Genomic DNA, 20,507 nt, shown 5'->3' with positions numbered 1-20,507 from the left:
GCCAAATGCTAACAGCCGTCAAAGGGGAAATCAACAGTAACACAATGTTAGTGGGGGAATTTAACACCCCACTTACACCATTGGACAGATCGTCCAGACAGAAAGTCAATAAGGAAACACAGGCCTTAAATGATACATTAGACCAAAAGGACTTAACTTATATTTATAGAACATTCCACCTGAAAGGAGCCAAATATACCTTCAAGTGCACATGGAACATTCTCCAGGATAAATTACATATTGGGCCACAAATCAAGCCTTGGAAAATTTAAGAAAACTGAAATCATATCAAGCATCTTTTCTGACCACAACAATAGATTAGTAATATACTACAGGAAAAAAAAAACTGTAAAAACACAAACACTTGGAGACTAAACAATATGTTACTAAACAACCAATGATCACTGAAGAAATCAAAAAGGAAATAATAAAATACCTAGAGACAAATGACAACAAAAACATGACAATCCAAAACCTGTGGGAGGCAGCAAAAGCAGTTCTAAGAGGGAAGGTTATAGCAATACAATCTTACCTAAGGAAACAAGAAAAATCACAAATAAACAACTTAACCTTACACCTAAAGCAACTAGAGAAAGAAGAACAAACAAAACCCAAAGTTAGTAAAAGGAAAGTAATTGTAAAGATTAGAGCAGAAATAAATGAAATAGAGATGAAGGAAATAATAGAAAAGATCAATAAAACTAAAAGCTGATTCTTTGAAAAAATAAACAAAATTATTAAACCTTTAGCCAGACTCATCAAGAAAAAAAGGGAGAGGGCTCAAATCAATAAGATTAGACATGAAAAAGAAGTTACAACCAACACCACAGAAATACAAAGGAGCATAAGAGACTACTACAATCAACTATATGCCAATAAAATGGACAACCTAGAAGAAATGGACAAATTCTTAGAAAGGTACAACCTTTCAAGACTGAAACAGGAAGAAATAGAAAATATGAACACACCAATCATAAGTACTGAAATTGAAATTGTGATTTTAAAATTTCCAACAAACAAAAGTCCAGGACCAGATGGTTTCACAGGTGAATTCTATCAAACATTTAGAGAAGAGTTAATACCTATCCTTCTGAAACTCTTCTAAAAAATTGCAGAGGAAGGAACACTCCCAAACTCATTCTACAAGGCCACTATCACCCTGATATCAAAACCCAACAAAGACACCACAAAAAAAGAAAATTATAGGCCAATATTACTGATGAACATAGACTCAAAATTCCTCAACAAAATACTAGCAAACCAAATCCAACAGCACATTAAAAGGATCATACACCATAATCAAGTGGGATTTATCCCAGGGATGCAAGGATTCTTCAATATATGCAAATCAATCAATGTGATACACCACATTAACAAATTAAAGAATAAAAAACTTATGATCATCTCAATAGACACAGAAAAAGCTTTTGACAAAATTCAACACCCACTTATGATGAAAACTCTCTAGAAAGTTTGCATAGAGGGAATCTAACTCAACATAATAAGGGCCATATCTGACAAACCCACAGCAAACGTCATTCTCAATGTTGAAAAACTGAAAGCATTTCCTCTAAGATAAGGATCAAGACAAAGATGTCCACTCTAGCCACTTTTATTCAACATAGTTTTGGAAGTCCTAGCCACACCAATCAGAGAAAAAAAGAAACAAAAGGAATCCAAATTGGAAAAGAAGTAAAACTGTAACTGTTTGCAGGTGACATGATACTATACATAGAAAATCCTAAAGATGCTACCAGAAAACTATAAGAGCTCATCAATGAATTCAGTAAAGTTGCAAGATACAAAATCAATACACAGAAATCTCTTGCATTACCATACACCAACAATGAAAGATGAGAAAGAGAAATTAAGGAAACAATCCCATTTACCATCACATCAAGAAGAATAAAGTACCTAGTAATAAACCTACCTAAGGAGGCAAAAGACCTATATTCAGAAAACTATAAGATACTGATGAAAGAAATCAAAGATGACATGCACAGATGGAGAGATATACCATGATCTTGGATTGGAACAAACAATATTATCAAATGACTAAAGCAATCTACAGATTCAATGCAATCCCTGTCAAATTACCAATGACATTTTGCACAGAACAAACAAACAAAAAACTTAAAGTTTGTATAGAAACACAAAAGACCCTGAATAGCCAAAGCAGTCTTGAGAAAGAAAAACAGAGCTGGAGGAATCAGACTCCCTGACTTCAGAGTATACTGCAAAGCTACAGTCATCAAAACAGTATGGTACTGCACAAAAACAGAAATATAGATCAATGGAACAGGATAGAAAGTCCAGAGCTAAACCACGCACCTATGGTCAACTAATCTATGACAAAGGAGGCAAGAATATACAATGGAGAAAAGACAGTCTTTTCAATAAGTGGTGCTTGAAAAACTGGGCAGTTATATGTAAAAGAATGAAATTAGAACACTCCATAACACCATACACAAAAATAAGCTCAAAATGGATTAAAGACCTAAATATAAGGCCAGATGCTATAAAACTCTTAGAGGAAAACATAGGCAGAACACTCTCTGACATAAATTGAAGCAAGATCTTTTTGGATTCTCCTTCTGGAGTAATGAAAATAAAAACAAAAATAAACAAATGGGATCTAATTAAAGTTTTGCACAACAAAGGAAACAATAATAGCATGAAAAGCAACCCACAGAATGGGAGAAAATATTTACAGATGAGGCAAATGACATGGGATTAATTTCCAAAATGTACAAGCAGCTCATGCATCTCAATAACAACAAAAACAACAACAACAAACAACCCAATAAAAAAAATGTCTGGAAGATCTAAATAAATAGACATTTTTCCAAAGAAGACGTATAGATGGCCAAAAAGTACATGAAAAGATGCTCAACAGCACTATAATAATGATAAATTATTGCACTACAATAATCAGATCTAATAATTTGCATTATTAGAGAAATGCAAATCAAAACTACAATGGGGTTTTACCTCACACCACTCAGAATGGCCATCATCAAAAAATCTACAAACAATAAATGCTGGAGAGAGTGTGGAGAAAAGGAAACACTCCTACACTGTTGGTGGGAATGTAAATTGGTACAGCCACTATGGAGAACGTTATGGTGGTTCCTTAAAAAACTAAAAATAGATCCATATGATCCAGCAATCTCACTGTTGGGCATACACCTGGAGAAAAACATAATTTGAAAAGACACATGCACCTCAATGTTCCTTGCAACACTATTTACAATAGCCAGGACATCGAAGCAGCCTACATGGCCATCAACAAAGGAATGGGTGAAGAAGATGTGGTACATATGTAGAATGGAATATTACTCAGTCATAAAAAAGAACAAAATAATGCCATTTACATCAACATGGATGGACCTAGAGATTTTCATTCTGAGTGAAGTAAGCCAGACAGAGAAAGACAAATATCATGATATTGCTTATATGTGGAATCTTAAAAAAATGGTACAAATGAACTTATTTACAAAACATAAATAGAGTCACAGAGGTAGAAAACAGTCTTATGGTTACTAGGTGGCGGAAGGGGGAGGGATAAATTGGGAGATTGGGATTGACATATATACACTACTATATATAAAATAGATAACTTAATAAGGACCTACTGTATAGCACAGGGAAATCTACTCAGTACTCTCTAATGACCTATTTGGGAAAAGCACCTAGAAAAAAGTGAATATATCTATATGTATAACTGATTTGCTTTGCTATACAGTAGAAAGTAACACAACATTATAAATCAACTCTATTCCAGTAATTTTTTTTTAAAAACTACTTAGCAGAATTTACGTATAATTAATACTGTTACGGAACCAATTTTATCTATTTAATATGGGAGATCCAGCTGAAAATTTCTGGGCAAAAGATACATATTGGTTAATTTTTTGTAAGTACAAAAAAAGCAAAAGATAGACCCAGAGATTTCCATAAATTAGACTATTTTTCTCTAAATGCTCTAAATTATTGAGGCTTTATACTATCTTTGCCTTATTTCTTATTTCTGAGGTAAGCCGATGTTGTTGTAATCACTATTTCTACACGTGTGTTTGAAGGGCCATCAGACACAAGATAAACAGAATCAAAATTTATATTTTTCATATCAGAATTAATATTGGAAGAAATTTGCTTAAAACATTCAATACTGAAACTCAACTCTGGGCTGAAGTCTACTTTTCTTTAAAATGGATGCAATAATAGCATTTACCTCATAGGATCATTGTGAGGTTTTAATTAAATAATCCATTTACATGGCTTAGAACACCTTGCATTCAATATAAGCTAGTTATTGTTGCAATTATTATTATTTATACTGTTATTTTATTCAGAATCTTTTTTTTTTTTTTTTTTTTTTTTGCGGTATGCGGGCCTCTCACTGTTGTGGCCTCTCCCGTTGCGGAGCACAGGCTCCAGATGCGCAGGCCCAGCGGCCATGGCTCACGGGCCCAGCCGCTCCGCGGCATATGGGATCCTCCCAGACCGGGGCACGAACCCGTATCCCCTGCATCGGCAGGCGGACTCTCAACCACTGCGCCACCAGGGAGGCCCCAGAATCATTTTTATATCAGTAGGTAGCACCTAATTTTCTGAGCAAATATAAAATAAACAGTGTTTTGTCATAATCTTTGATGGTGCTTTCATCCCAAAATGAATTACGGAATTTTCTTTCAGTGTCACCTCCTCTGCTGGGGAGGGAGACTGTCTTATTAGAGATACCAAATACTTGGCCCTTGAGACTGGGCTACTGACTGTGACTCCTCTTCACATGCAAAACTAGAAAACCACCTTAGATAAGTTGTACTTCGGCTCCACACTATTCCATGGAGAGGGCAATAATTGGGTTTTTAGTATTTCATTTGCCCATTTCTTTTACAGCTGAGCACTTTTATTTGCCTCACACATTAATAAAAGAGGAAAACTAGATGGAATATGTGTGCATGAAAGACGGTAGTTTAAGAAGGAAAAGAGTGGAAACTGGGAGGCAAATCGTTAAAGGCCTGAAGCTAACAGTACAAATATAATGTTATCCTCTCTCAGATTTATCCCATGTGGTGTTGTCTTTCAAGCTATGGCCATTGTGTGTCTGCACATCAGTGCTTTTTTCCCACAGGAATAAATAGAAGTGCAGTAGAATTCAATGTCATTTCAGGGATCCTAATACTAAAAGAGCTCAGATAAAACATTGTGTATGGGCTCTGTGCATGCATGGTTGACTGGTCAGTCTTCTTATGTATCCAATGATGAAGAACTTCCAGCCACTAGTTGACAAATGGGAAGAAGGTGATTTGTAATCCTCCATGGATCACCTTTGGCACAAATAAATACATGAAAATTAAAAGACTGTTGAAGTATATTTTCAAGATATTTGAAGTTAATTATTTGCAAAGAGAAAGATGAAGACATCTTTATCTTAAGATTTATTAAAGGGATAAAACTATTATTCTACAATATGTGATCCTAGACTGAATTTATGTTTTCCTGTTTCTCATATATGATGTGATCTCATCCTGAAGATTTAGCTTTGTGTAATATAAATTACACACAAACATGCTCTAAAGAATATTGGAGTAGCATCTGAATTATAAAAGTGCTGAATCAATGGCAGTTCTTTTGATAAAATGATTCTGACAAAGAGAGGTTTATCATTTAACTTTAAATGAAGGTGAACCTACTAAAACTATGCAAAATAACAAAAGCTGTAGATTTAATTTCCCTCAACAACAGGAGAGGTGACTGAATGCTTTATGGGGGTGGTAGGTTTTTTTGTTGTGTGTTTGTTTTTTTTTTTTTTTTTTTTGGAGGTGGTAGTTTTGATGCTGACAGAACACTGACTTTATGTAATGAAAAGATTACCTGTCCCAGGGACTGCCAGTCCAAACCAGCACTGCCGATGTAAACATGCTGTTTGTCCACAATCCAGAAGGAAGACTGCAGCCGGCCCTTGTTGTAGGCAGTCATGTTCATGTAGGTCACCTCAGCTCCTAGGAGTTGAAGGAAATCCTAGTCAGCCTCTGTGTCAAGGCCATGAACATGCAGTCAGTCACCTACTGGCAGAAATACTCATGGTTTGCATCCATCAAAGTTGGCATTCAGGGAAGCCAAATATTTACATTAGTTAAGTGCACAGAGGACCCACAAGGAGTCACTTTATTCCCAAAGACAATATAAAGGGGGAAAAAAAAAGAATACGTTTTTCCCTATGTATAGCTCCACAAGGTGACAAGATCATGGCTTCTCAAGTCAGATCTGACTCAAATCCCCACTTCTTGATTTATCACTCAAATGGTGAGATAGGTGTGCCATGCTCTTTTTTCTTTACTTTTGGGATAATTTTCATATAATTTTGCAATCAATAAAAGATCAGTCTTGCTTAGTAATATGCCTTTCCTCAATAAGAAACGGGCCTTCTTTTTCTTTATTGAAGTATAGTTGATTTACAATATTGTGTTAGTTTCAGGTGTACAGCAAAGTGATCCAGTTATGTATATACATATACATATATATATATATATATATATATATATATATATATATATATATATATTTCAGATTCTTCTCCATTATAGGTTATTATAAGATATTGAATCTAGTTCCCTGTGCTATACAGTAAATCTTTATTGTTTATAGGAACTGGCCTTCCTATACTTTCTATATGTTAGTTTCACCTGTTACCCTTTCACTTGCCTTAACTTCTTTGTTTCCCTCTTCATTATTTAATTTGGATTTGGTCTCTTCCTAGCCTTTCTTTATGTGATAGTTCTTAATATAAGCAATGGGGTTATTCAAGCCTTACAGAAATGTAAGGTCAACTAGGTCACCCAGACTATTGTTAAAACCAAAAAATTCACTTTAAGATCTGAATTTAACCAGTTATTCTATGCATGATGTGTCATAATCAGTTGTCAAGCTGCTATGTACTGCTGCCTCAGGACTATGCATTTACAGCTTCTCAAAAGGAACATATACAGGGGACCTTCAAGATGGCAGAAGAGTAAGATGTTGAGATCACCGTCCTCCCCACAAATACATCAAAAATACATCCACATGTGGAACAACTCCTACAGAACACCTACTGAATGCTGGCAGAAGACCTCAGACTTCCCAAAAGGCAAGAAACTCCCCACATACATGAGTAGGGCAAAAGAGAAAAGAAAAAACAGAGACAAAAGAATAGGGATGGGACCTGCACCAGTGGGAGGGAGCTGTGAAGGAGGAAATGTTTCCACACACTAGGAAGCCCCTTCACTGTTGGAGATGGGGGGGTGGGGGAAGCTCCAGAGCCATGGAGGAGAGTGCAGCAACAGGGGTGCAGAGGGCAAAGTGGAGAGATTCCCTCACAGAAGATCAGTGCCAACCAGCACTCACCAGCCTGAGAGGCTTGTCTGCTCACCCACCAGGAAGGGTGGGCGCTGGGAGCTGAGGCTCAGGCTTCGGAGGTCAGATCACAGGGAGAGGACTGGGGTTGGCTGTGTGAAGACAGCCTGAAGGGGGCTAGTGCACCGCAGCTAACTGGGAGGGAGTCCGGGAAAAAGTCTGGAGGGGCCTAAGAGGCAAGAGACCATTGTTTCGGTGCGCATGAGGAGAGGAGATTCAGAGCACCACCTAAACGAGCTCCAAAGAAGGGCGTGAGCTGCGGCTATCAGTGTGGACACAAGAGTTGGGCATCAAATGCTAAGGCTGCTGCTACAGCCACCAAGAAGCCTGTGTGGAAGCACAGGTCATTATCCACACCACCCCTCCCAGGAGCCCGTGCAGCCTGCCACTGCCAGGGTCCCGTGATCCAGGGACAACTTCCTTGGGAGAACACTTGGCGCAACTCAGGCTGTTGCAACGTCATGCCGGTCTCTGCCACTGCAGGCTCATCCCGCATTTCATACTCCTCCCTCCCCCGGCCTGAGTGAGCCAGAGCCCCCTAATCAGCCTCTCCTTTAACCCACTCCTGTCGGGGTGAAGAAGAGACACCAGAGGGCAAACTACATGCAGAGGCAGGGCCAAAACCAAAGCTGAACCCCAGGAGCTGTGTGGACCAAGAAGAGAAAGGGAAATTTCTCCATGCAGCCTCAGGAGCAGTGGATTAAATCTCCACAATCAACTTGATGTACCCTGCATCTCTGGAATACCTGAATAGACAACGAATCATTCCAAAATTTAGGCGGTGGACTTTGGGAGCAACTGTAGACTTGAGGTTTGCTTTCTTCATCTAATTTGTTCCTGATTTTATATTTATCTCAGTTTAGTATTTAGAGCTTATTATCATTGGTAGATTTGTTTATTGATTTGTTTGCTCTCTTCCTTTATATATATATATATATTTTTCCTTTTTCCCTTTTTGTGGGTGTGTATATGTATGCTCCTTTTTGTGATTTTGTCTGTATAGGTTTCCTTTTACCATTAGTCCTAGGGTACTGTCTGTCCGTTTTGTTTGTTTGTTTGTTTGTTTTTTAGTATAGTTTTTTAGCACTTGTAATCATTGGTGGATTTGTTTATTGGTTTGGTTCTCTGTTTTTTTCTTTTCTTTTTTTTTACTTTTTAATTTTTTTAGTTTAATATTTTTCTTATTTTAATAACTTTATTTATTTTATTATTTTTTCTTTTTCTTTCTTTTTTCTTTTTCACCTCCCTTTTCTTCTGAGCTGTGTGGCTGACAGGGTTTTGGTGTTCTAGCCGGGTGTCAGGCCTGAGCCTCTGAAGTGAGAGATCCGAGCTCGGGACTTTCATACAACAGAGACCTCCTGGGACCACATGAGAGCTCTCCCAGAGATCTCCATCTCAACACTAAGACCAAGCTCCACTCAACGACCAGCATTCACCAGTGTTGGACACCCCATGCCAAACAACTAGCAAGACAGGAACAAAACTCCACCCATTAGAAGAGAGGCTGCCGAAAATCATAGTAAGTTCACAGACACCTCAAAACACACCACCAGATGCAGTCCTGCCCAACAGAAAGACAAGATACAGCCATGTCAACCAGAACACAAGCACCAGTCCCCTCCACCAGGAAGCCTACAAAACCCACTGAACCAACTTTACCCACTGGGGGCAGGCACCAAAAACAATGGGAACTATGAACCTGCAGCCTGTGAAAAGGAGACCCCAAACACAGTAAGTTAAGCAAAATGAGAAGACAGAGAAAAACCCACCACACCAAACAAATGAGGAGGCAGTCTGCATAAAAAAGAATTCAGAGTAATGATAGTAAAGATGATCCAAAATCTTGGAAATAGAATGGGGAAAATATAAGAAATGTTTAACGAGGACCTAGAAGAACTAAAGAGCAAACAAACAATGATGAATACCACAATAAATGACATTAAAAATTCTCTAGAAGGAATCAATAGCAGAATAACTGAGGCAGAAGAATGGATAAGTGATCTGGAAGACAAAATAGTGAAAATAACTACCACAGAGCAGAATAAAGAAAAAAGAATGAAAAGAATTGAGGACAGTTTCAGAGACCACTGAGACAACATTAAATGAACCAATATTAAAATTATAGGGGTCCCAGAAGAAGAAGAGAAAAAGAAAGGGACTGTAAGGGAAAAACCTACAGCAAGATTACTCTACCCAGCACGGGTCTCATTCAAATTCTACAGAGAAATCAAAAGCTTTACAGACAAGCAAAAGGTAAGAGATTTCAGCACCACCAATCCAGCCTTACAACAAGTGCTAAAGGAACTTCTCTAGGCAGGATACACAAGAGAAGGAAAAGACCTACAATAACAAACCCCAAACAATTAAGAAAATGGTAATAAGAACACAAATATCAATAACTACCTTAAATGTAAATGGATTAAATGCTCCAAAGAAAAGACATAGACTGGCTGAATGGCTACAAAAACAAGACCCATATATAAGCTGTCTACAAGAGACCCACTTCAGACCTAGGGACACATATAGACTGAAAGTGAGGGGATGGAAAAAGATATTCCATGCAAATGGAAACCAAAAGAAAGCTGGAGTAGCAATTCTCATATCAGACAAAATAGACTTTAAAATAAAGGCTATTACAAGAGACAAAGAAGGACACTTCATAATGATCAAGGGATCAATCCAAGAAGAAGATATGACAATGGTAAATATTTATGCACCGAACATAGGAGCACCTCAATACAAAAGGCAAATGCTAACAGCCATAAAAGGGGAAATCAACAGTAACACGATAACACTAGGGGACTTTAACACCCCATGTTCACCAATGGACAGATCATCCAAAATGCAAATAAATAAAGAAACACAAGCTTTAAATGACACATTATACAAGATGGTCTTAATTGATATGTATAGGCCATTCCATCCCAAAACAACAGAATACACTTTCTTCTCAAGTGTTCATGGAACATTCTCCAGGTTAGACCATATCTTGGTTCACAAATCAAGCCTTGGTAAACTTAAGAAAATTGAAAAGGTATGAAGCACCTTTTCCAACCACAACTCTATGAGACTAGAAATAAATTACAGGAAAAAATATGTAAAAAATACAAACACATGGAAGCTAGACAATACACTGCTCAATAAAAAAGAGATCACTGAAGAAGTCAAAGAGGAAATCAAAAAATATTTAGAAACAAATGACAATGAAAACACGACGATCCAAAACCTATGGGATGCAGCAAAAGCAGTTCTAAGAGGGAAGTTTATAGCAATACAATCCTACTTCAAGAAACAAGAAACATCTCAAATAAACAACCTAACCTTACACCTAAAGCAATTAGAGAAAGAACAAAAAAACCCCAAAGTTAGAAGAAGGAAATAAATCATAAAGATCAGATCAGAAATAAATGAAAAAGAAATGAAGGAAATGATAGCAAAGATCAATAAAACTAAAAGCTGGTTCTTTGAGAACATAAACAAAGTTGATAAACCATTAGCTGGATTCATCAAGAAAAAACGGGAGAAGACTCAAATCATTAGAATTAGATGAAAAAGGAGAAGTAACAACTGACACTGCAGAAATACAAAGAATCATGAGAGATTACTGCAAGCAAATCCATGCCAATAAAATGGACAGCCTGGAAAAAATGGACAAATTCTTAGAAAAGCACTACCTTCCGAGACTGAACCAGGAAGAAACAGAAAATATAAACAGACCAATCACAAGTACTGAAATTGATAGTGTGATTAAAAATCTTCCAACAAAGAAAATCCCAGGACCAGATGGCTTCACAGGTGAATTCTATCAAACATTTAGAGAAGAGCTAACACCTATCCTTCTCAAACTCTTCCAAAATATAGTAGAGGGAGTAATATTGCCAACAAAAACCAGACAAAGACTTAATAAACTACAGGCCAATATCACTGATGAGCATAGATGCAAAACTCCTCAACAAAATACTAGCAAACAGAATCCAGCAGCACATTAAAAGGATCATGCACAATGATCAAGTGGCGTTTATCCTGGGAATGCAAGGAATCTTCAATATAAGCAAATCAATCAATGTGATACACCATATTAACAAATTGAAGAATAAAAACCATATGATGATCTCAACAGATGCAGAAAAAGCTTTTGACAAAATTCAACAGCCATTTATCATAAAAGCCCTCCAGAAAGTAGGCATAGAGGGAACTTACGTCAACATGATAAAGGCCATATATGACAAACCCACAGCAAATATCATTCTCAATGGTGAAAAACTGAAAGCATTTCCACTAAGATCAGGTACAAAACAAGGATGCCCACTCTCACCACTATTATTCAACATAGTTTTGGAACTTTTAGCTACAGCAATTATAGAAGAAATACAAGTAAAAGGAATCCAAATCGGAAAAGAAGTAAAACTGTCACTGTTTGCAGATGACATAATACTATACATAGAGAATCCTAAAGATGCTACAAAAAAATCTACTAAAGCTAATCAATGAATTTGGTAAAGTAGCAGGATACAAAATTAATGCACAGAAATCTCTTGCATTCCTATACACTAGTGATAAGGAAATTAAAGATGAAACAAAGAGATGTAGAGATATACCATGTTCTTGGTTGGAAGAATGAACATTGTGAAAATGAGTATACTACCCAAAGCAATCTATAGATTCAGTGAAATCCCTATCAAACTACCAATGGCATTTTTCACAGAACTAGAACAAAAAATTTCACAATTTGTATGGAAACACAAAAGACCCCGAATAGCCAAAGCAATCCTGAGAAAGAAAAATGGAGCTGGAGGAATCAGACTCCCTGACTTCACACTATAATAGAAAGCTACAGTAATCAAGACAATATGGTACTGGCACAAAAACAGAAATATACATCAATGGAACAGGATAGAAAGCCCAGAGATAAACCCACACACATATGGTCACCACATCTTTGATAAAGGAGGCAAGAATGTACAATGGAGAAAAGACGACCTCTTCAATAAGTGGTGCTGGGAAAACAGAAGAGCTACATGTAAAAGAATGAAATTAGAACACTCCCTAACACCATACACAAAAATAAACTCAAAATGGATTAAAGACCTAAATGTAAGGCCAAACACTATAAAACTGTTAAGAGGAAAACATATGCAGAACACTCTATGACATAAATCACAGCAAGGTCCTTTTTGACCCACCTCCTAGAGAATAGGAAAGAGAAACAAAAATAAACAAATGGGACCTAATGAAACTTAAAGGCTTTTGCACAGCAAAGGAAACCATAAACAAGACCAAAAGACAGCCCTCAGAATGGGAGAAAATATTTGCAAGTGAAGCAACTGACAAAGGCTTAATTTCCAAAATATACAAGCAGGTCATGCAGCTCAATATCAAAAAAACAAATAACCGAATCCAAAAATGGGCAGAAGACCTAAATCGACATTTCTCCAAAGAATATATACAGATTGCCAACAGACACATGAAAAGATGCTCAACATCACTAATCATTAGAGAAATGCAAATGAAAACTACAATGAGGTGTCACCTCACACCAGTCAGAATGGTCATCATCAAAAAAATTTACAAACAGTAAATGCTGGAGCTGGTGTGGAAAAAAGGGAACACTTTTGCACTGTTGGTTGGAATGTAAATTGATACAACCACTATGGGGAACAGTATGGAGGTTCCTTAAAAAACTAAAAATAGAATTACCGTATGACCCAGCAATCCCACTACTGGACATATACACTGAGAATACCGTAATTCAAAAAGAGTCATGTACCACAATGTTCATTGCTGCTCTATTTACAATAGCCAGAACATGGAAGCAACCTAAGTGTCCATTACCAGATGAATGGATAAAGAAGATGTGGCACATACATACAATGGAATATTACTCAGCCATAAAAAGAAACGAAATTGCTTTATTTGTAGTGAGGTGGATGGACCTAGAAACTGTCATACAGAGTGAAGTAAGTCAGAAAGAGAAAAACAAATACTGTGTGCTAACACACATACATGGAATCTAAAAAAAAGAGAAACGGTTCTGAAGAACTTAGAGGCAGGACAGGAATAGAGATGCAGATGTAGAGAATGGACTTGAGGACACAGGGATGGGGAAGGGTAAGCAGGGACGAAGTGAGAGAGTGGCATGGACGTATATACAGTAGCGAATGTAAAATACGTAGCTAGTGGGAAGTAGCCTCCTAGCACAGTGAGATCATCTCTGTGCTTCGTGTCCACCTAGAGGGGAGGGATAGGAAGGTTGGGAGGGAGATACAAGAGGGCGGGGATATGGGGATATATGTATACGTATAGGTGATTCACTTTGTTCTACAGCAGAAACTAACACACCATTGTAAAGTAATTATACTCCAATCAAAAAATGTTAAAAAAAAAAGGAACATATAGCCCACTGAATACAAAGCCACTTAAGTGAATTTCCGCTAATGGTCCATTTCTTTAAAAGAACAATCTACGTGTATATATTTAATGTACTAAACTATTCTATTTTCACATATTCAGTATTAATAAAGAAAATGTATTCTGGTGGGCCTTTTCTTTGTCAAAATCTTCACTACAAGAGGAAGATGTAATATCATATGCCTAAGGCTACATTCCAGGATACAGAAAGAAGAGTGATTTACACTATGAGCTTAATCTGTAACTCTTGGGAAAATGTATGCATCTGGGCTCCTGTGGCAGGAGGATGAAAAAAGAGGCCATGGGGCTGGGAGAGGATCTGCCATGAAGAGAGCATCCAGGAAGTTTTTCTTTGTGGGTGGAGCAAGTTTATTATCCTAGATAATTTCAGGCATATGTTCCTTAGCCTTCAGCCATCCTGGAAGAGTAACATCTCAGAGGTATGGAAGAATCTGAATGTCCAAAGTGGGTAGTTACCATGGCAATTATGGAGAGACCCAAATCTTCACAGAGGGTGTGGTACCCCCAGAGACAGCTGCCAGTGCTCCTAAGTGGATGAAGAGCAGCATTTGTCTTTGGAGAGTGTACTAATTTCTTAGGGCTGCCATTACAAAGTACCACAAACCAAGTGGTTTAAAACAACAGAAACTTGTTCTCTCTTAGTTCTGGAGATTAGAAGTCGACAATGAAGATCTCAGCAGGGTCATGCTCCCTCTGAAACGTAGAGGATAATCCTGTCTTGCTTCTTCCTAGCTTCTTGTGGTGGCCATCAATCTTTGGCATTCCTTTGCTAACAGATACATCACTCCAATCTCCCCACTTCTGTTGTCACATGGTGCCTTCTTCTTATGTGTCTTTGTTTTCTCCTCTTCTTATAGTGACACTAATTATGCCAGATTAAGGGCCCATCATACTACAATATGATCCTATCTTAATTAATTATACCTGCAAAAAACCTATTTCCAAATAAGGTCATATTCTGAGGTACTAGGGGGTAGGTCTTTAACATGTCTTTTGGGGAGACACAACTCAATTCATAACAGAGATCTTGGCCACTTTAATTGGCTATGCTCTTCAACAGCACTAGGCTGATGAGCACTAACGGAAGCATCTTCTCATCTCTGGAGGAAGAGAATCAAGGTGATCTTGGATTTGCTTCAGAGTCTACCTTCAACATGTGCCTCTGTCAGGCCTTCACCTGCCTTCTCATTCTGCCTAGAAACTCTAATCTTCTGTGACATTGGCTGGTTCTCACTTCCTGGCCTGGGATATGTGCATTGGACTATTTATTATCTCTTAGACTCCCCACATATTCTTGCTCAGGTCCCGAGCCCCAGCCCACTGGCCCACCTGAGTGGACACTGAGCCTATCTGAAGGACTCACTGAGGATTATCCCTTTCAACCTCTCCATCCCACACTGCATAGCCATCTCCCTAAAAGTACTGTTAATTTACTTGGCAGTTTAGCCTAAAGAGTGTGATTTCAGGGACCACCCGTGTATCCCTGCAGCCAGAGTATCTACAGTTACTTATTGATGCCTAAAAGTATTCAATAAACCTTTACTGAATATCTAATATATACCAAATGTTATGTGAAATTATGGACAAAAAAGCAAAAGTGGCTGATTCAAATTCAAGCATACCAGGGTGTGGCCAAAATGGTGGGAAAACCCTGAGCTCACCTCCTCCCAAGGGCACACCAAAATTACAACTATCTACAGAGTAACTATTGATGAGAAAAATCAGAAGGCCAGCAGAAAACATCCACAACTAAATATATAAAGAGGGAACCACAGTGAGACTCGCAGGAGGGGTGGAGACACGGTACAGTCAAGACCCCTACCCTGGGGTGGGTGACCCACAAAAGGAAGGATAATTACAACTGCAGAGGTTCTTCCCAATGAGCAGGTGATCTGAGCTCCAAATCAGGCTCCCCAGCCTGGGGGTCCTGCACTAGGAAGATGAGCTTGCAGAGCATTTGGTTTTGAAGGCTGGAAGGGCTTACATTCAGGGTAGTCAGAGGGCTGTGGGAAATAGGGACTCCACTCTTAAAGGGTGCACACAAAATCTCACATGCTCTAGGACCCAGGGCAGAAGTGATTTGAAAGGAGCCTGGTTCAGATCCACCTGTTGATCCTGGAGAGACTACAGAAGAGGCAGCACGTAACTGGAGCTCACCCTGGGGACCCAGACATTGGTGGCAGCCATTTTGGGGAGCTTTATCTGCCTCTTGGGCACCACTCCTGGCAAGAGTCATTTTGGAATCCTCCCTTGAGCTTATTAGCACTGGAACCTGACCTCACCCACTGGATGATCAGCACCAGTACTGGGATGCTTCAGGCCAAACAACTAGCCAGGCAGGGACATAGCTCCACCCACCAGCAGGCCTGCTGTCTTAAGTCCCCTGAGCCCAGAACCACCCTGGGACCCAGCCCTGTCCACCAGAGGCTCTAGGACTCTAGGACCAAGCCCTGCACACTAGCCTTAGGACCGCCAGGGCCCTGCACCCAGAGACACCAGCTCTGTCAGTCAGTGAGCCAGCACTAGCCCCAGGATCTGGCCTCACCCACCAATGGGCAGGCACCAGCCCCTCAATCCCCTGGACGTGGCCCTGCCCATCAGCAGTCAGACACAAGTCCCAGGACCATCACATCCCAGCAGCCTTCTGTATCAGGACCCAGCTCTGCCCACCAGCAGAACAAAACCAGCTCCAAGACCTCCAAGGCCCTGCAGGCAGCAGCCTCATGACCTGGTCCCCCCAACCAGCAGTCAGTAGTTTCTGCACAAGGGAGGGCCTGGCAACCAACCAAACTGGAGGCCAGACACCTACCAGACTACCCACAGTAGTCAGTCTGCCATAACAGAAAGACCTGTATAGCTCACATAGGGAGGACCCTTAGAGGATTTACCTCTGGTGACCGAAGGAGAGTATATTACTGGGATGCATAGAACATCTCTCATAAAATGTTACTTCTCCAAGGCAGGGAAACATAATCAACCTGCCAAATACATAGAAGTACAAACAGCAAATTAGGCAAAATGAGGTGACAAAGGAATAAGTTCCAAATGAAGGAACAAGATAAAACCCCAGAAGAACTAAGTGAAGTGGAGATAGGCAATCTACCCAAGAAAGAGTTCAAGGTAATGGTTGGAAAGATGTTCAAAGAACTCAGGAGAAGAATGGATAAACACAGTGAGAAGTTTAACAAAGTTTAGAAAATATAAGAAAAGAACCAAACAGAGCTGAAGAATATAACAAGTGAAATGAAAAATTCACTAGAAAGAATCAGCAGTTGATTAAATGATACAGAAAAAGAGATCAGCAAACTGGAAGACAGAGTAGTGGAAATCACTGAAGCTGAACAGAAAAAATAATAAGAAGAAGTGGGGACCATTTACGAGACACCTAATGTTCGCATACTAATGTTCACATAATAGGGTTCCCATAAGGAGAAGAGAGAGAGAGAAAGGGGCAGAAAACATATTTGAAGACATAATAGCTGAAAATTTCCCTAACCTGGGGAAGGAAACAGGTTTCCAGGTCCAGGAAGCACAGAGGGTCCTAAACAGGATCAACCCAAAGAGGACCACACCAAGACAAATTGTAACTAAAATGGCAAAAATTAAAGATAGAGAGAATATTAAAAGCAGAAAGAGAAAAGCAACAAGTTAGTTACCCACAAGGGAACTCCCATGAGGCTATCAGTTGAATTTTCAGCAGAAACTCTGCAAGCCAGAAGGGAATGGCACAATATATTTAAAGTGATGAAGGAGAAAAAGCTACAATTAAGAATACTCTACCTGGCAAGGCTTTCATTCAGATTTGATGGCAAGGTCAAAAGTTTTACAGACAAGCAAAAGCTAAAAGGGTTCAGCACTACTAAGGCAGCTTTATAGTGGAAGGTTAAAGGGACTTCTCTAAGAAAAAAAGAAAAGGTCACAACCAGAAACATGAAAATTATGAAAGGAAAAGTCTCATTGGTAAAGGCAAATATATAGTAAAGGTCGTAAATAAGCAATGCATAAAGGTAGTAGGAAGGATAAAAGACAAAAGCAGGGGGGACTGGATGAAGGTAGTCAAAATGTACAAACTGCCGATTGTAAGATAAATAAGTACTAGTGATGTACAACATGATAAATTAACACTGCTGTATGTTAGAGATGATAGTTTTAAAAAGTATAAACCCTGAGTTCTCATCACAAGAAAAAACTTTTTTTATTTGTTTAATTTTGTATCTATATGAAATGACAGATGTTTAGTAAACTTACTGTGATAATCATTTCATGATGCATGTAAGTCAAATCATTATGCTGTACACCTTAAACTTATACAGTACTGTATGTCAATAAACCTGGAAGAACAAAAAACAAATTCAAGCATACCAAATAAAGTGCAAAATTTTAAATGATCAGGATCTGCTCCATCCCTGCTGTTCAGATAGCAAGGGGGCACTGAATATCTGAAAGATGAAAAAGGTGTGCCCTATCACTCTATTAGGGAACCCCAAGTGAGGGCCGAGAGCATGAAAGACAGTGATGGCTTCACAGTTCTGCTAGGGCCAGAGCTACAAGGCCAGCAGAGCTGTGTGTAGAGATCAAGCAATATGTAATAACAGTAACTCCCATTTACTGAACACCTCTGTATGCCCAGGGCCAAGACAGCTATGTTACAATGATCCCACATGGTATATCGTTTTTTCCCTACAAACTACTGGACATGGTATAAGAAAATCAATTGAAAATATTTGATGATACATCTGGAAAAATATTTGTCTACATATGGTTTGTGAAATATCACTTTCACATTAAGAATTACCTATTCATCTCTATCTAAATCTAATCACCATCTATCTCTGAAGATAAATGCTTTATCTTAATTTATACCTTAATTTACCTCTATAGTTACATAACTATAATTTATATATTTATAAGTATATAGTCATATCCAACTGTCCCTCATTTTATTACAAACATATTATTCAATATTTTACTTAAAATAATTTATTTTACGTGCACTTCTAAATTATCTTTTTTTTGGTTATAGAAATTATCCTCATCCTATTGTTTGTATATGTATTAGAAAGAGATGTTTAAAATCCAATATTTTCTGACTATAAAACATATTTAATTACAAAAAAAGTTTGTAATGCATCATTTATTGCAGTGGTAGTACTAAGTGCAGAAACCAAATTTGAGTTTATTACATGGTATTATGCTAGAATTTTAATTGGCAAAGATGGTTACACACATTTTTATGAAGTAAATGTTATAGACTTATAAGATTACAAAATATCTTTAAAATATCTTTATTGATTCAAATAAACACCTTTTTTCAACAGCTTTGAAAAGGTATTTGTTAAGTTTGATTAATCAATTTTCATTCTCCTATGTTTCATTTTTAATAGAGAAAAATATTATTGGTCTCTCTGCAGCCAATGATCCACTGTGCAGATGCCTCAGGATGCCAAGTGAGAGATGCACATCACAGCAACAGTGACACACCAGGACCACTGGCTGGTTGCTGTGCAAGGTTGTTGTTGGTAGGTCTGGATTTCTGCAGTTCCTCCTGTTTTCAGCCTGATCGTTTATGTGTTTAACTGATGGTTAACAGAAATTATTAGCAATTCAAAATAATGTTTTAAAATTTTTTTCAAAATAATGTTTTTTAAAAAAATTATTTTTTAAAATTATTTTATTTTATTTATTTATTTATTTTGGCTGCATTGGGTCTTCATTGCTGTGCGTGGGCTTTTCTCTGGTTGTGGTGAGTGGGGGTCACTCTTCACCAGTGCACGGGTTTCTCATTGCAGTGGCTTCTCTTGTTGTGGAGTATGGGCTCCAGATGTGTGAGCTTCAGTAGTTGTGGCAAGTGGGCTCAGTAGCTGTGGCTCATGGGCTCTAGAGTGCAGGCTCAGTAGTTGTGGTGCATGGAGCCCAGTTGCTCCGTGGCATGTGGGATCTTCTCAGACCAGGGCTTGAACCCATGTGCCCTGCATTGGCAGCTGGATTCCCAACCACTGTGCCACCAGGGAAGCCCCTCAAAATAATGTTTTTATATGCAAACATGATAAATCAAGAGGATGTACTTGTTTCTATAATCACTTTATCAATTACTTTCACAATATCTAAGAAGTCCAATTAAATCTTTAAAAAAGCTACAAATGTGCTGACCTGGTGGTGGTGAAGTCCTAATCCACTGCACTCATCAAGATAAAGTGGTGTGGATAATCCTCTTTTACTTCCTTCTTGAGAAGTAAAACATTAAGAATCAGGAAATCCCAAACTACTTATTAATCCGCTGAGCTTTAATAGAGATGCTTTGTTGACATTTAATAGGGAATGCTCCTGGTTTTAGAGCAGTTCTATTTCTTTACTGTTATTCTTATGGTATTAACCAGATAATATTGTACTTTATTTTGTGCATGCATAATGTCAATGAAGAAAATAATCCATTGAAATTTAACAGAGAAAATGAAAATATTAACTAAAAGTTATTTGTTAATTAAAAAATACTTAAAGAAAAAAGTATAATGTCACAATGAATTGGAAATTAATGTCACTACCTTGGGGAATCAAGTTGACTGCATATACACATATTTTAAAATGTGAATCCTCCTCTAGAAAGACTTTCCAGCATTAAACTTGCTGTCCTATATCTTATTTAGTGGAATTAATAACTAACTCTCGTATAGAGAGAA

General features: G+C 38.2%; 1 protein-coding gene across 1 annotated transcript in view; it reads right to left on the bottom strand.

The window, feature by feature from the left end:
* PLD5 (phospholipase D family member 5) overlaps window positions 1-20,507 on the bottom strand; it is a gene marked incomplete at both ends in the record, with an annotated part of 465,875 nt that overhangs the window by 97,512 nt on the left and 347,856 nt on the right. The window contains one exon of the mRNA XM_082613900.1: window positions 5,881-6,008. Within this exon, the coding sequence (XP_082470026.1) occupies window positions 5,881-6,008 (128 nt within the window). The remainder of the gene's footprint in view (window positions 1-5,880; window positions 6,009-20,507) is intronic.

The sequence above is a fragment of the Mesoplodon mirus genome, assembly GCF_964341445.2.
Source record: "Mesoplodon mirus genome assembly, chromosome: 3".
Taxonomy (NCBI): domain Eukaryota; kingdom Metazoa; phylum Chordata; class Mammalia; order Artiodactyla; family Ziphiidae; genus Mesoplodon; species Mesoplodon mirus.
The sequence above is the reverse complement of the archived record's forward strand: the minus strand, read 5'-3'. Positions and strand labels throughout refer to the sequence as shown.